Source organism: Centruroides sculpturatus, unplaced genomic scaffold (assembly GCF_000671375.1).
Source record: "Centruroides sculpturatus isolate CEXI.00-Female unplaced genomic scaffold, Cexi_2.0 scaffold1117, whole genome shotgun sequence".
NCBI classification, from domain to species: domain Eukaryota; kingdom Metazoa; phylum Arthropoda; class Arachnida; order Scorpiones; family Buthidae; genus Centruroides; species Centruroides sculpturatus.
The window spans coordinates 250,433-267,554 of NW_019385276.1; the positions used below are offsets into that span (position 1 = coordinate 250,433).

At 31.2% G+C, this 17,122-nt stretch overlaps 1 protein-coding gene across 1 annotated transcript in view; it reads right to left on the reverse strand.

Moving 5' to 3' along the window:
- Nucleotides 1–7,615: 7,615 nt before the first annotated feature.
- Nucleotides 7,616–17,122, reverse strand: part of LOC111637070 (major facilitator superfamily domain-containing protein 1-like) — a 30,770-nt gene continuing 21,263 nt past the window's right edge. The window contains exons 10-11 of the mRNA XM_023382480.1: nucleotides 9,343–9,475; nucleotides 7,616–8,233 (exon numbers count right to left, since the gene is read on the reverse strand). Coding sequence (XP_023238248.1) covers nucleotides 8,174–8,233; nucleotides 9,343–9,475 — 193 coding nt within the window. The 3' untranslated portion in view covers nucleotides 7,616–8,173. The remainder of the gene's footprint in view (nucleotides 8,234–9,342; nucleotides 9,476–17,122) is intronic.

Genomic DNA, 17,122 nt, shown 5'->3' on the forward strand with positions numbered 1-17,122 from the left:
GGACAAGCCGCCTAATATATTTTATTCAGATATTAAAAAGTATACCCAAGTGCATGGTAATTGCCGGGACGCATTGTAATTCGGCGTATAATTTATTTAACAAAGGCAAACACGTAACTCGATGCTCCACGCGAGCGCACTAATAAAAAAATCCCATGTAATCACAGTTTTAGTTAACATTTATGATATTAATCATTCGTCATATAACGTCCAAGAGGTCCAAGTGATCAGTCAAATGTCTCTAACTTAAAACTATAATTTCAACAAAAATCTTTAACTCAATTATGGAGAAGGTTAATTTTTTGCGATTTCCAAAATGGTGTTAACTGTTCTTTTTCTATTCAGTACTAAATACTTACGTGAAACGCCCTTTTCACTTTTAACTGTTATTAAATCCGAATATCGTTCAACGTTGAAAACTGTCGTAGATGCTTAACGTTCAGCTGTGTCAAATATTGCACCTACGTTTAAATTGTTCTGCTTGCAAATAAATCAAGTAGTTACGGGCAATATTCCTTTGTCTTTATTTTATATATAACACACGATCCTGTATCGAGAATAAATGCTGCTGATAAATCGAAATCACGAATAAAAAATTTTTTAGAACTTCTTTTCTTTATAGGCGAGATCGGGGCAACTTCGGCATGCGGGGCAAGTTTGTCAAGCGCTTTTTTTAAAAAACAAATTAAAAGGAGACTTTGGTTATAGGTTAGGCAGTTGAGTTTTATTGGTGGCTTGTTGAGTGTAGTGTTTTTATTGTTCTCCAACAAGCGTAGTTGAATTATCAAGCAAATTTTCATTTTCGTTCAATTCCATATAATATTTTTTTTCCATTTATATTGAATTGGCAGGTTTTGTTATAATTCCATGATAACGAAAGTTACTTTTCCTGTTAGAAGGATGTAACTTCAACTTATTCACGTGGCCAGATCGTGGCTTGGCATTCTGTTCTCAGGGTTGTACTTAATGTTTCGAAATCATGACTAGCGGGGTAAGATCGGCAACATAAAGCCACATTAGAAGCAAAGGATAAAAATCAAACAGATGATAAATGAAAACATGTTTGCATTTGTTATTCATGTATATATGTCTTTGAACTTGCATTTCGTTGTAATAATATTAAATGGGTGTTGGATTTGTATTTCTTTGTTTTAATAGTGAATTCCAACTTATACATTGTTAATAACATAATTTTATATACGTGCCTATCTTGCCCCATTACTGTTGCCCCTATACCAGGGGCAACTTTAATAAAAATAATTAAAATAATTACAACTTTACAAAAAGAGAGAAGTTGCCGATCTTGCCCCTATACCCGGGGCAACTTCGTCAATTTCTCTCTTCTTGTAAAGTTGTAATTATTTTAATTATTTTTATTTCCAAACTGATTTTAACCAGTTCTATAGTAAGGTAACATTCCAATAGACAATATGCAAAGCTTTTTTTTCAGTTTACAGCAGTATTTATTACACAAAATTTAAGTAAAGCTTAACATGCCGATCTTGCCCCGATCTCCCCTATATGGGCATTACTGCTATTAAATTTCGATGGCTACAATTAAATCAAGGATGGGGAAATTGAAGGGATTCATAAACCATATTTCTAGTGGGGTCAAATTTAATGAAAATTTTACTTTTTATTAGCATATATAACTTTATTAAAAATTCGTCTCTACCCTTAAAATTTAAGTCTTTTGCCTTTTTACAGTAATTAATAATATTTTAAAAAATTTATGAAAAAATCCGATAAAAGATGGTGCCACAACTATTTATTTTCTTAAAATTTCTTACAGTCTTACTATGATTATTATAAAAGTTACTTGACATATTAGAAAAATTTAATAAATAAAATTAAAGTAATTGTACAAAAGTTGAACAACTCTAATACAATTGAAATAATCTTTTAAATTAAATATAATCAACATAAGTAATTGATTATTTCGATTATTTTCTAAATTTATTTTATTTAAATTTGTTTTGTATGTGATAGAGATGCAATATTTACAGAAATTACTGTATTTTTTGTAAGTAAAATGACGAAAGTTACGAATCTGAATTTCGTAATTTTAAAAGTAAAGCTGAAATCAAGGTTTTGAATTCATTAGAGATTAGTTTGACAATTAAAAATTTATCAGAACGATCAAGGAAAGTTATGTACTTCTCGTTTTCTCATATGAAAACGAGAAGTACATAACTTTTATGTGTTTTTATTTTTGATTTTGTAAAGATGCCAGCAACATAATTCTTGCCGGTTGCTATAACTTTACTTGCTTTAACTTCTACTTCATTTAATACGAACAATTATTAACAGAAACGGAAATTACCACTCGGTACTAATTATTTTTCTAAGTTAATTTAGAAAACGAATTTTACTTAATATTACTAAAATAAACTAAATAAATTTCGAACTTTATTATTGTTGTTTTACATTTGCAGTAAATTTATAAAAAAAACATGTAAAACGAATTAGTTCAATTAAAATACGGAGCGAAGGCAATAAAAATATTATTTTTTAAAATGAGTTATTTGAAATGATGTGAATGCATTTCAATGCCTGTGATTATGAACAAATGTTAATTGCACTTGTTCCTACTTACAGAAGTTGTTACTATATTATTAAACAAGGTGTTTTATTTAAGTTCAGATTGAAATATATCGAGAAATACGCATGATATAAAAGAAATGCTTAAAACTGAACTGCCTCCTCAGTATATTGCAGCAGGCAGTTTAACGCCGCAGAATTTAGCCCATTTCTCTCCACGTAAGGTGAAAGGCGAATTTGTAAATTCAAAAAGAAAGTCCAAATTTTTATAACATATTTTCAGTCTAAATCCAAGATTATGTAGCATTTATCTGAAACATTCTTTCGAATCATTTTTTATAGATTACTTATAGTTTTTTATGTTTAATTGCATAATGATTTTGGACTGGAGGTAAGAAACTCTGATGGCTAAATGTAGTTTGCGAATCAAAGTAGATGCCGCTGCAATAGGCCACTTTAAAGGTGAAATGCAAGTAAACACTCTTTTTCAACGTAAAAGCATTACGCTGAAAGAAATAGGTATTTTCCATTAAAAGAACGAATCTCCGCAGATTTCAGCGTTAATTATGATCATTGAGAAACCATATTGAGCCATTTTTCTTTCAATCTGGAATCATTATGCAATAAAACGTGCAGAAAAACTTATCTTCGCGAATTGCAGCGTTAGCTAATTTGCCTTCCACCCTACCACTATAGAAATGGGCTAAATTCGGCGGAGTTGAACCCCTTCCAAAATACTGAAAGTTTCTTTTAAGCATTTTTTCCTATCATACTTATTTCTCAAGATATTTTAGTCTGAAGTTAAATGGAATAACTTGTTTAACAATATAATAATAAATTCTATAGGAAAGGACATGCGCAATTGGCATTTGTTCATAATCACACGCGTTAAAATGCATTCACATCATTTCAAATAACTCATTTTAAAAAATAATATTTTTATTGCCTTCGCTCCGTATTTTAATTGAACTAATTCGTTTTACATGTTTTTTTTTATAAATTTATTGCAAATGTAAAACAACGATAATAAAGTTCGAAATTTATTTAGTGTTTTTAGTAATATTAAGTTAAATTCATTTTCTAAATTAACTTAGAAAAATAATTAGTACCGAGTGGTAATTTTTGTTTCTGTTAATAATTGTTCGTATTAAATGAAGTAGAAGTTAAAGCAAGTAAAGTTATAGCAACCGGCAAGAATTATGTTGCTGGCAACTTCACGAAATCAAAAATAGAAACACGTAAAAGTTAATTAATTTTCGTTTTCTCATATTTCCTTGATCGTTCTGATAAATTTTTAATTGTCAAACAAATCTCTACTAAATTCAAAATTTTGATTTCAGCTTTACTTTTAAAAAAACGAAACTTAGATTCGTAACTTTCTTCATTTTACTCATACATAATACAATAATTTCTGTAAAGATTCAATCTCTATCACATACAAAACGAATTTAAATAAAATAAATTTAGAAAATAATCGAAATAATCAATTACTTATGTTGATCATATTTAATTTAAAAGATTATTTCGATTGTATTAGAGTTGTTCAACTTTTACTTTACTTTAATTTTTTTTTTATTAAATTCTTTGAATATGTCAAATAACTTTTATAAGAATCATAATCAGACTGTATGAAGTTTTTGTCCTAGACTCATGAAGCAATGACAGTTTCTGTACCAATCCAAAACTACTCATATCTAATAAATTATATATTTTATACAAAACTTCAATCGAAAGAAGGAATACGATGTAATAACACCTGAAACAAAGTTGTGTTGTTTCCTGATAATTTGCATCCGCAGACTTTCACCGACACTGTCGATATAAAAATGTACACATGAACTTTTTATTTACGTGAGAACGTCAAAAATAACCTTAATATGATCATAAAATTCTTAACTGTCATATGGGCGGCCATAATTTTCAGATCTCGTGTCTTCAAGTATTCATATAGAATGTGACCTTAACACACTTTAACAAAGGTGTTCTTTTCAAACACGAGCAACGTGTTGTTGAATAGTAATGTTATTGCTGACGTAACAAGAGCTCATTACTTTCAGCGAGCAAGCAAAAAATGGCGATTTTCAACTCAGAAAACCTAAAACATTTCGCACGATTCCTTCAAACGTTACTACATTTTTGAGACCATAAGAGTTGTATTGTGAAACACTATGTGCATAGCATATTATCAAATAATAGTGCAACATATTGGGTCTTTTTTCAAAATTATTTTAAATCCATAATAAAGGTCCAAACGTTGTGTATTGCAGACACCTAGTATAATATTACAGCATGACAACGCACAATCAAACACACACGCCTCGTATGACCATGCAAAAAAATTTTGCATCTATATATAGAGCATATTATTCATTTTCCTATTAGAATAACCTTGCACAGTGATTATATCTTTGAAGCACTCAAAAGCATTGTCGGTGGCAGACAATTCAGTACAGTTGATGTGAAAGCAATAGTGTATGATTCCTTATGCAAATAATTAAAGAATGTTTCCTGTGCAATCCAAGCACTACAGGCATTGATTAACTCGGTTAATTAACAAAATTTTCTGCCGCGTATAAGATATTGTCTCAATTAATTTTGCGTGTTAATCAAATCCCGCATTAAGCAATGGATACCTGTAATATAATTCTATTCTAGAATAAAGTATAATACAGTGGAGTGCCGTGACATTTAATGATAGGGAAGATGTGTTTCTGTAAGAAGCCGACTTCCAGGGGCAATCAGCTAATTGCGCAGCAGTGATGGTCTAGGGCAGCGGACGGCAACCTAAATGCATTTGCCTGCCACAAGACACGTAATTGAAAATACTGTACACTACGATGCCATTAAAAATGAAATTATAAAATTTATTGCACGTTAACACATTTTTATTTAACTATAAAATACACACTATATAAAAATATTATTAAAAAATTACAATATTTAAACATTAGTGACTCCCTTGTAGTTCAATTTTAGAAACGAACACATCAAAATTTGGTTCATAGTTTGAAGTTTTTAATTTTATGCACAATTGGCGTGTCACTCAAAATTCTTTCGGGTGTAACTAGGTGACACTCCTGGCATAAATTGCCAACAAGCTGTGTATAAGAAGGTCAGGACACGCTCCCGGCAGCGGCCATTTTGGGTCTCATCGGTAGACTACACTCCACACGTAGTTCCTGCATGAGTCGACTATTATTAGGTATATAAGTATTGAAAACTTTAAACAATGGGTTATTGTGTGTCACCAAATTGTAAAATAAATCTACAGACGTTCGATTGATTATATTTCCTTCAAATAAGCGGAGGAAAGCAAAATGTAGCGTAGACATCAACGGATGGTTCACGATGCAGTTTAAACAGTTTATATATGTAAAGTTTGTAACAAGTGGTTTAAACGAGTGCATACTCTTCGTGTCCACGAACGAACTATACACGGAAATTTATAAATGATATTGGCAATCCAGATATAAAATAAATGTCATTTTATCATTTTTCTATGTGATGAAAAAAGAATTATTAAACATATAATTGTTTTAATATGACCATATTGTATTTAAAAATAACATCATGATGGTATTGACTTATACTCTCAATGTTCATTAATAAAATATCTCAAAACATTTAGTTTTATAGTAATTTAAGTCGGTAGATTAACTGGTCTTTCGACTAATAGTTCAAACTTAGCTAGAGACAATATTTGCCGCCACTGTTAGCAGGAGAGCGTTGTTCTTGCTACGTATGTACTGAATTTGACCAATAATAATTGTTTTTTTAGCTACATAAAAATGCCAACGTGCTTTGTGCCAGGATGCGAGACAGGATATAAGTCATCGAACGAGAAGAGACATTTATTTCGTGTTCCTAGCGATAATATTGAGGAGTGGCTGCGATGCATTCCACGAGAAGACAAGATGCTAACAAATAAATGTTACGTTTGTGACGTACATTTTGCGAGTAGATTTATTATAAAAACCTTTTCCCATGTTATAAATGGAGAGAAAGTAGAAATTCTACGAGATCGCAGGGTATTAACGTCGGATGCATATCCATCAAACTTCCCTAATTGTCCTAAGTACATTAGAATCTTTTGCCCTTGCCTGAGTCGCACCCTGTCTTTTGCACCTGAGTCGCACCACTCTCGGACCCTGTGTTTTAACATAAAATTAAATTTTATCTATATTTAAGGAACATTTTATATTTAAAAAAATGTTAACTAAAGATTGAGCTGGGTTTGTGAGATTCACTGTGATTCACTATCTCTCTGTGGCCCATCTTTCCTTATAAATACTTTAAGATTAATTGTCTGATACTCTGTAAGGTAAAAAATTCCATTCAGGTAATTTTGAACTAAAGAATACAAAATATACAGGGTGCTGTCAACAAAAAAATTGCAGGAATAAATTAAAAATCAAATAACACAATGTATACTCGTATAACCAAACACACCAAAAATAAAGCAAAGAAAGCACCGAAAACACATAAGCTCAACACCAAGAGATGACTTGGGCACACAACAGATTGCATTTTCAGTGAAAAAATGTGCATGCTTCAAGCACAGTTTTTCACTGTGCATGCAGTTTGAACTCCAAAGCAAATTATTGTCAAATTTAGCATTCAAAGTACAAGGTACAGTACCACTGTATATGTATCTTTTGTTTTTATAAACTATTAAGAAAATAATCTTGTACAGTTGGTAATTAATTTTCTTTTGTCCAGAAAGAGGAAATTTTATGGAAGATGAGTTTCTCAACATGATGCTTCAGATCTTTTCTTGCAATCTTTATGAATTTTTTCAGCATTCTTGAGGCTCCCATACAAGAAATCTCTCAATCACTAAATCATTTAATACAGATCAAAAGAAATAATGGATGATACACAAAAAGTTATAATGAACTGATAGTTGCAACTGAAAATAATTATTATATAATGGAAAATGAATCAAATTTATTGTATTAATCTAGTTATTTATGTGTTATTTGTGTCTATTTAATATAAACATTTTTTATACACCTAAAATTTCTATATCAGTTTCTTCAATTACTGATTTGCAAACTACTATTGGTTTAGAGGCTTTTTAATGTATCTACACATGCCCATTTCAAGTGGTTTTTGTCAAAAATCAGAAACTACACTGCTCTTGCTTTGTGCACTGCTGGAGGCAGCACCATTTTATCGGTCTGTAGTCTTCTTGCACGTCAACAGTGTTGTCAGTCGCAATTACTATTGCCTCTGACTTTACTCATCTTTCCAACTGTTAATCGTGCTTCTCTGGTTTTCTATTGAACGCACCATTTAATTTCTGTATTGTCAGTAACGATCATTACTATTTGATAGTACCAGGACAACACAAATACTGAGAAGTTATTTTGGTATAAATTTATTAAAATTTAAAAACCACATTTGGCGTTTTCCATCAACACGCCTTGGTTTTGATCACGATTCAACAAAGAATTTAACCCGGGTTGAAAGAAGAGATGATCTTCTGCCCGACATCCGGATCAACAGGGTCTTCGGGCCAATTTGTCCATATCGTCATTAATGATCGTTTTCATTAGAAAGAGGGCAAATTTCGGGGACGGCAGTCGCATCTTCCCACGATTTCTCTCACGTGCCTTCTACTAACCCGGTCTCATTTGAGTCCCGTCCGGTGAATGAGAGCCCTGAGACCGATGTCGTAATGAGACGGAAGCTAAAAAAAAACACAAAAACGATAAGATTTTGTGAAAACCTATTGTAATTTTCTTGAAATTAAGCTTTTTAAAATAAAATCTCAACATATGGCACTACCACAATTTTAATTTTTGTTTTTGGCCGGAAAAGTTATGAGCATTATTTATTTATTTTAATTTTGATATATTTGTGAAAAGCAATACCCATTTACCGTCACCTTAATTATGCAAATTAGCTACTATTTTGGAAAAGGCTGAAATATAGATTCAGTAATCATGCAGCTTACTAATAACGATAAAAATTGAAACCTGTTTTACCTACCAATTTTTATTTATATGATACTTTTAATATAGAAACAATATAAAATAGGGAAACATAAATAAATGATTTAAAAGTGTATGGAACTTGCAAGATACTGGAAATTTTTATAAAAGAATTTTTAACAGTAAATTTACATTGAATTTCTTTCCTTTTAATACCTAGTGTGCCTTTCATCAAAAATTCCTGAAATTTTGCAGGTAGGTTTGTGTATTCGGAGGATTGATATATTCGGATATGGAAGGTTTCTGTACCTCACATTTATAAGTTCATACACATGCGTGAATGAACTTGTAAAACTTAAGTTGCGTGCTAAAAATGTAAATTGGCTCTGCGATCTGAGTCTCTTTCTTCAGAACAAAGACAACTATCTCCTACTGAAAAACCTTATCAAGTGGTATTTTGAAAGGACTTGCATCCGGTATTCAGGTTTATGTGCCGCAATGTTGTCATACGTGTCTGGTGATTGTTTCGTGTCTTCTGTCCTTCTGTTCACATGCGATATACCAAACGTCAAATTTGTTCTACTTGCTGGGTCATGACTCAACATGGTTCGTGACCCAGGTTCTGTAAGTCATCGTTTGCCACAAGAACGTGGCATAACACCTGGCCGTTTCTATGTTAATTTAGCAATCTTGCCATTTATAAGCCAAAAGGCCACTCTGTACTTTACCCAACTGTGCCTCGCAATGTCAGGAAAGAAATAAAGATTATTTGTTTGAATGATTCTTATACCTGCGCATGTATTTGCATATGGAGGTGAGAACACTGGAAATTTTAGTTTTTTAATAAAATAAAAGGAATGCTCACCTTTGCGCCGATTCGACTCAAAAACCTGTTTCGGATAGAAAAGTCCGAATGCGTCCAGAGAAGATCGTGAGGAGTGACGTCAGACATCAATCCCGACGCCAGAAGTCTCTCCCTATCTATGGCTTCGGCATTTCTATAAAATTTCAAGAGATACAATTAAATTATTATTATTATTATTATTATTTCTACTGTAAATTATTTAAAATTAATTAATTATGCTACATTATTTTATATTCTTGCATATTAAAGACACATAAGATTAAAAAAAAATTCTTCAAGAAAGTCATGTGACTAGACACCAAACACGGTATTACAACGATCATGTGATTTACATTTTGGGTTTAAAGCCAGTGGCGTCACTAGATTTGATTTCAATTTACCTTGCTGTTTGGCAATTTCCTAAATATTTTCTGATAAGATAGAAATTATCAGATGATAAATATTAAATCATATTTAAATTTAGATGTAACAAATGGTTAGATGCAGTTTTTTTTTTAAAATATACACAGAGATAGGTATAATGTCATTTGTTCAAAACAATGGAAAAAAATTTGTATTGCGCAATTTCTGGAATAGTGTTTAACTTTAACTGAAATATTATTTCCATTTTGAACGAGTTTCTTTCTAACATAAAAAGATTTGCTCTGTTCTGAAGAATTTTTCCACTCAGACAGGTTTCCATTTTATTCGGGTTCTGTTTCGGACAAGTTTCACTATATTAAACTTATTATGCAGACACTTTTTGGGAGAATTTAAAAACAAATATATATTTTGTAATTACAACAAAGTGTATTTTGTATGTTACACCTCTCTTATCAGTTCTCATATACAAGTACCTGGTAATATAAATGTTAATGGCTGTCCATAAATTACGTCAGCATTTTTCTTGGGAGAGGGAGAGTAAAAATTTCTCAAGTTTCCGTAATCTCCTCCACTCTTTAGATGTGTAATAAAACTCAACCCCCTTTAAATTTTGAAATAAATATAATAAAATGTATAAAATTTAATAAAATAAAATGGGCGTCCTCTGAACTCCTTCCCCTTTGTCTGATTTGTCATAATCTCCCTTCCAGTGTGAACGTCATTTATGGACAGCTGCTTACATTATTAAACATTTATTGTGACTTCCTCACAGTGCCGGGCTGCAATTGATTTTCAAGATTAGATATAATGGTACGTACCTGTGGTACAGAGGGAGACATGATAAACTATCTAGAAGACAATACACAGTAAGACTTCTCACTGTGTACTGTCTTCTATGGGAAGCAGTTTAGAGGTTTCCCTGAAGCTGCAGTCAGGAAATTAAACAGAATCCTGTTTCACAATTTTTATGGATTGCAACTCAATAATTAATAAATGGCTAAATAAATATAAACCGAAAAATAGGACCAAATTTTCTGTATATTAGATTACATCCCAACAGTATTTGAGAGGACCAAGAAGATACTTAAAAACTGTTTATTATTATACATTAAAACCTGTCCAAAGTGGAACCTGAATAAAACAGAAACCTGTCACTGCCAATTCATGTAATTGTATTTAATTACTGGTAAGGGTTCTGTTATTCTAGTCTTAGTTTATCCTACGTAACGACTGCATTTGAATCTATACATTACATTATTATTTTCTAAAATAGGATTTCCAGTTTTTTAAATTTATCTGTGAGCTAATACAGTGGAACCTGTGTAAACCAGACTAGTACTGTACCAAATATTTTTCCATTTTACACAGGTAATTTGTAACAGAAAATCACCATGTTCATAAGAAATTTTCCCGTTTAGGCAAGTTCCCTTTTGAACAAGTTTTACCGTGGTGTAAAAAGGAAAATGACACGAACATTTAGAGATCACAAAGGTTCCTTTATACAGCAGAATAAATTTAAACGAAATGAAAATTGAAGGCACCAGGCAACCAAGTTCTAATACACAAGTAAAGTTATAAATACAGCCATATATCACTTTAGTAAAATTACCCTTTCCATTCTAAGCTGAATGCTTTGTAGTGAATGTTATTGGGCTGCAATCAAAAAACTTTCCCCTGAAAGGTATTAGGTGACCAGCTCTCTATTGTTAAAGGTAAAATATAAGAAACAGAGGCAAGCCACTACTAATTTCAGGTGGAGAAATATATATTTTAAATTAAATCTATTCAGAATCTTTATCTGAGGTAGTTTTTCTTTAATTTCAATTCTTTTCATACATATAATTTTAACTTATACAGGTGAATATATGTATATGTATATGTATACAGGCTAATTTCAGTTGCCAGTTTATAGATAAATGTAAATAAAAAGACCAAGTGAGGACAACCACTACTGAAAGGCACAGATGGAATATATGGAAATTTTGTTAACTCCAAAATAAAAGAATTAAAATCACTAAAAAGGCAGGTAATGCAAAATAAAAAAAACCCAATAAATTGAACATATACAACTAAAGCACAGGTATTTACAGAATGAATTAACCTTGGATGAATGCACGGTGTTGGTCTACAAAAGATAATAAATATTTAAGTGAAACAATCTTAATTGTTAAACAATGATCATTGAGCACCAAATCTCTGACTTGATGGTGTGATGTTCACCAGTTGAAGTTGATGGTCTACCAGACTGTGGTTCATCTTTGACACATTCTCTGCCTTCCTTGAACATATTGTACCACTAGAAAACGCTCGTTTTTGATAAACTAACATCACCAAAGAGTTTTTGCAACATTTCCAACATTTTTGTAGCAGAAATTACATTATGAAAACAAAATTTAATGCATATTCTTTGCTCAATTGCATTTGACATTTTGAAAAATTGCTGGTGCATAAATTCTTTACACACAAAATGAGTGTTTATTTGAAAACAAAAATTGACAATGATATACAGATTGCGGCTAGATATTGATGAAAGTTGTATCAAAGAAGAGAAGAAATGAAACAGTGTCCTCTCGCGTATACACAGTTTAAATGAACAGTTCCTCATACTTTTTGATCCAGTAGTATTCTTGCCCAATATTTCTCCTTTCTTTTTTAATATTTACTTTGTATGATCCATTTCATCTTTTAAAATCAATTAGAAATGCAATTTTAAGAAATATGAGCAATTATTTATTGTGACAATTAAAAGTTGCAGCTTGGTATTGTGACTATTTTTTTAATTAAAAAATAATAACTTGACTTCCAGTCCAAGATGGAAATTCATATATAGTTAATCAGGGCCTCCAGCCCTTCTGTTTATTCCTCGAGTTATTCTTTGCATTCATGTACAGTTGTTGATTGAGCAATTCTCCTATATAGGAGGATTTGTATTCAAATCTAAATCCGAGAAATGATTTACTGTTCCATCAATGCTGCCAATAGACTTTGTGGTTAGTTCTAGCTGACCACAATAAACAAACTTAAAAAGTGAACAGTAAAACTCTAAGCTGATGTTATGAGAAATAAATCAAAAACCCTATCACACACGCATATTCACTATTTCCAGATAATCTCCATTAATACATATATGAAGAGATGCATTAAAGTAGACCAGAACACACAATTTGTATAAACGCAGTTTTTATTCTTTTTACTTTAAACCAGTCTTCAATAAGGTGTTCCTCAAAAATTATTTAAGCTTTTAAATTAAAAACAAAACTTTGTATTGATAGTTAAAATAAATAAAAGAAATAAATTTAACTGTTTCTTTTCATGGGGATGAAAATGCCACATAACAGTATTGTCCTAATGCTTGGTTGACAGGCAATGAGTAATGTTGCCGTATTCAGTGATCACCCACAACCATAACCTTTTGAAACTAATAATGCAATTTTTAATGAACAGGTTTAGATACTTGGGTGTTTGGCTTGACTCTGAGTACAGAAGTGGGAAAAAAATCAAGAGGAAAATTGGAATGGCAAAAGAGACATTTAGCAAAATGAAAACAATTCTGTGTGAACCTCTGAAATTAGAATTGAGAAAAAGGCTGGTCAAATGCTACATCTGGAGTGTTTTCCTTTAAGGTGATGAAACTTGAACCTTGAGACAATGTGACATTAGGAGAATAGAGGCCCTGGAAATATGGCTGTGAAGAATAGAGAAAGTCAGATGGGGTGATAAGGTGAGAAATGAGGAAGTCCTAAGAAGAGTGGGTGAAAAAAAGGAGCATATTAGAGACAATAAAGAGTTGAAAAACTAATTCAATGGGACACATGATTTGAGAGGAAGGCTTATGGAAGGAATGGTTGCAGGCAGAAAGAAATGAGAGAGAAGAAGAATTAAAACAGTGGATGACTTAAAAGAGGGTAGTTATAAAGGAGCTAAAGACAAGAGTGCAGGATAAGAGTAGAATGGAAAAAGAGGCAGTGCTCATTAGTTTTCTGCTAGTTATAGCAGGTTCAAAGACAAAGAACTCAATTTTGACGAAAACTATTCTAATGATAAAGCAGGACAAACTATACATGTTTTAAAATTTAACTCTTTCTGCCTTGTGGGCACTAAGAGAGCCATTTTAGCAAGCCTATCATGGGTTTGGTCAGGTCCGCAATGGAGTGGCAGATGGTGAGAGATGGGGCTCGGTATATCTGAATGGACCATCCCAAGAAGTTCATGGGATTTTTTGACATCCAGATTTGGTCCCGGGTCTCCAGAGCAGTAGGTGGCCACCTTAACTATTATTAGTGTTAACATTAGTGCCACTTGGTAAACAACTGTCTGGCAGTCTATCAAGATGCTCTAATATTAACACCTGTTAATCCAAATGAGAAGGTAATCCGTTCAGAAATATGGAAAGATAAATAATTAAAAAGATTGACAATTAAGATAATTTTTATTATTATATAAAATTTGGTTTTACGTAGATAGATACGATATTTGACCAATAAAAGGATGTAAAAGTAACAAACTTTTACAGAAAAAATTAATAGTGATATTTATTTTAAATAGTGATATTTATTTTAAGCATTGCTCCTTGCACAGAGAAGCATCTATTACCCATAAAATTGCAGAATATTTTGAAGAATGTTACCATGGAAAAGTATATTAGAACAAAACCTGTAAATATTTGATTTTTAAGCAACTTTGCTTATCAGTGAAAGCACATTATGCTTATTTTTGCAGTATGAAATGAAGGTGGCTGTCAAAAAGTGTTTTCTGGTGTAATTGAATTGAGAAATGAATTGCACGTTCCCTTCAGGGATTAAAATAACATATAAATAAACGGCCCGATTGAATCTGGTAGTTGTTTGGTGTGATGAAAATAATATGCTCTCATAATATCTTAAAATTATCCAGTTGGCCTACTTAACAAATATATTTACTTTATTTAAACTCAGTAAATACAAGCATTTATGGAAAAACTAAAATTATTTTTACATCAACAAGCAAATTATCAATATTTCAGAAAAAGATTACTGTTTTCTATGACTTGTTTTTTTAATCTAGAGATGTTTCCATCCCTACAAAATAAAGATAATTAAGAATTCATTTCTTAAACACTGGAACTTTTGAAATTATTAGAAGAAAGCATAACTAAACACACAGCATTATGAAGCATCATTTGAAGCACATGCTTCAAATCATTCAATAATGTAATTATAAATCTAGTTCGACAAACAAATTTGTATTCCCATCATTGACTAGTTCAAAAATTAAACATGCCAAACTATCAAACTATTAAATTTATCAAGAGATTTAATTAGAAAAATAAATTAATTATTAAATTTCTTTATTTCTTTCATATTCATTCATACTTTATATTGTTATTTTTTTATCTTTCTTTATTTTGAAAGTGTTATACAATTTTATTTTTGTATTATCTCACCAGTAATTGGTATTTTTTCCTGTTGATTGAAAACTGCTATGAAATATATATGTATCACAATGTAATATATTAAATAAAGTATTATAAAATTTTAATGATTATATATATATAATAAAAGAACTGACTTTTTGATTAAATTGTTTTTTCAGAAATACTCTTAATTTAATTTGTAAGTATTCCACCAAAAGTATCTGCTCACAAAAGTAAACCGTTTTCAAAAGATTGTAAACCATTGCTATAAACAAGGGGTTGCCAAAGTGGTCGAGATCGACCCGATATAACATTTTTGGGGGTCGATTGAAAAATTGAAACTAAAAATAACAAATATAACTACACATATTTATTACGGATATAATATTATGTTTTTGAATATCGTTTCAATGAATTTAATAGTACAGCTACCCGTCAATGTGTAAAATGGCTACTGATCAAGTCACACAGGACAAACAGAAATTTCCGAGTCCATGCTCCGGTTCTTACTTACATACTACATGTCAATCATCCGCATCATTCGTAAGCTTGTGTCTGATTCTCAGTACGCTGACGTTATTAGCACCTCTACAGACGTTTTTAAGCTGATGTTCATTTAATTTTAGTATTTCACATATATACAATAAATGTAAAAAATGTAAAATTAATGTATTAAAATAGCAAGACATTTTTTCTTGTAACAAACTTTTTGGTAAGGGTCGACGTGAGGTTTCGAAAAGTTGTAGGGGATAGACGATAAAAAAGTCTGGCAACCCCTGCTATAAACTATCATACATTTAATTTATAAAAAATTGTAATGTATAATTTACACTACAACAAAAAAATTGTTTGTTTTATATCATAACTCAAAAAATTAAAAAATGACTTATCTTAGAAAGTTCTTTTCATATATTTTTCATTTTTGACTCTGTTCTGTGACAATAAAATAGCATTTTTACTAGGCACACAATGAGACAGATGGTAAAAGAACTAGTTCTTATATGACTATCGGGACCAGACCTATCCAGATATTCATGTAAGAAACCAAGCATAAATCATTACACGAGCACAAACTTTCATCTCAGTACAATGCATGTAGTTGATCGAGTGCCGCACAGGGTCACGGGTGCATAGTTATTGATAGTTGGTGCAGCAAGTGATCTGTATGGTTATATTTTCTAATTAATTTAATCTGAAAGCAAAGATAAGAGGTCTGGATGGCATAACTGGCAATGCATCTGTACGGTAGGTAGAAGTTGTACATTCAAGTCTTGTTCAGGATTGATCTTTTCTTCCATAATATTATAAATTATTTATTTAATTCTAATTATTAAATTTAATGTAGGATGGTAACTTCGAAATTACATATCATTTGTATATTTAATTTGCCATAACCGGTGATGGGATTAAAATAATTTAACGACCAGTTTGCTGCCCTAATAACCGTTTTAAGTATAAAAAATGTGATATACTGAAAGGTGGTTTATTTCATGCAGTTAATACTTTAAATAAGAACAATAAAAAAGATACATGAAACTAAATTATGTTATAAGAAAAAATATTAAAAATGGCCTGATAAAAAACAATGAAACTGTTGTTTAAGATAGCTCCATATTGCTTCTTGATTGGCATCCTCACTTCCAATTTTCTTTGCATTTATCATCGGCTGTGTGATTTTTCCTTAACCATCTTTTCACTGTAGTAGGATCCCATTCCTTTAGAGGTAGGCCAATTAGACTAATAGTCATTTTGTTTGATATATAAACAGTTGTCACTTCTCTTCTCTGAACATATGTTCAATTTTGAAAAACCCCTTTCCGCTTCAGCTGAACTTACAGCAATTGTTCTGACAATATTTTTAGCTCTTTGAATTATGATTTTCTACAAATTTTATATATTTTTAAGATTACTGAAGTAATTAATTCATCCACTTTTTTCATACAGACCCTTTTCTTTTCCAATGTTTGAAATGTTCTAATAGATTTTATCACAAGTTATTTGGCCTTTATTATGTCTATTTCTTTC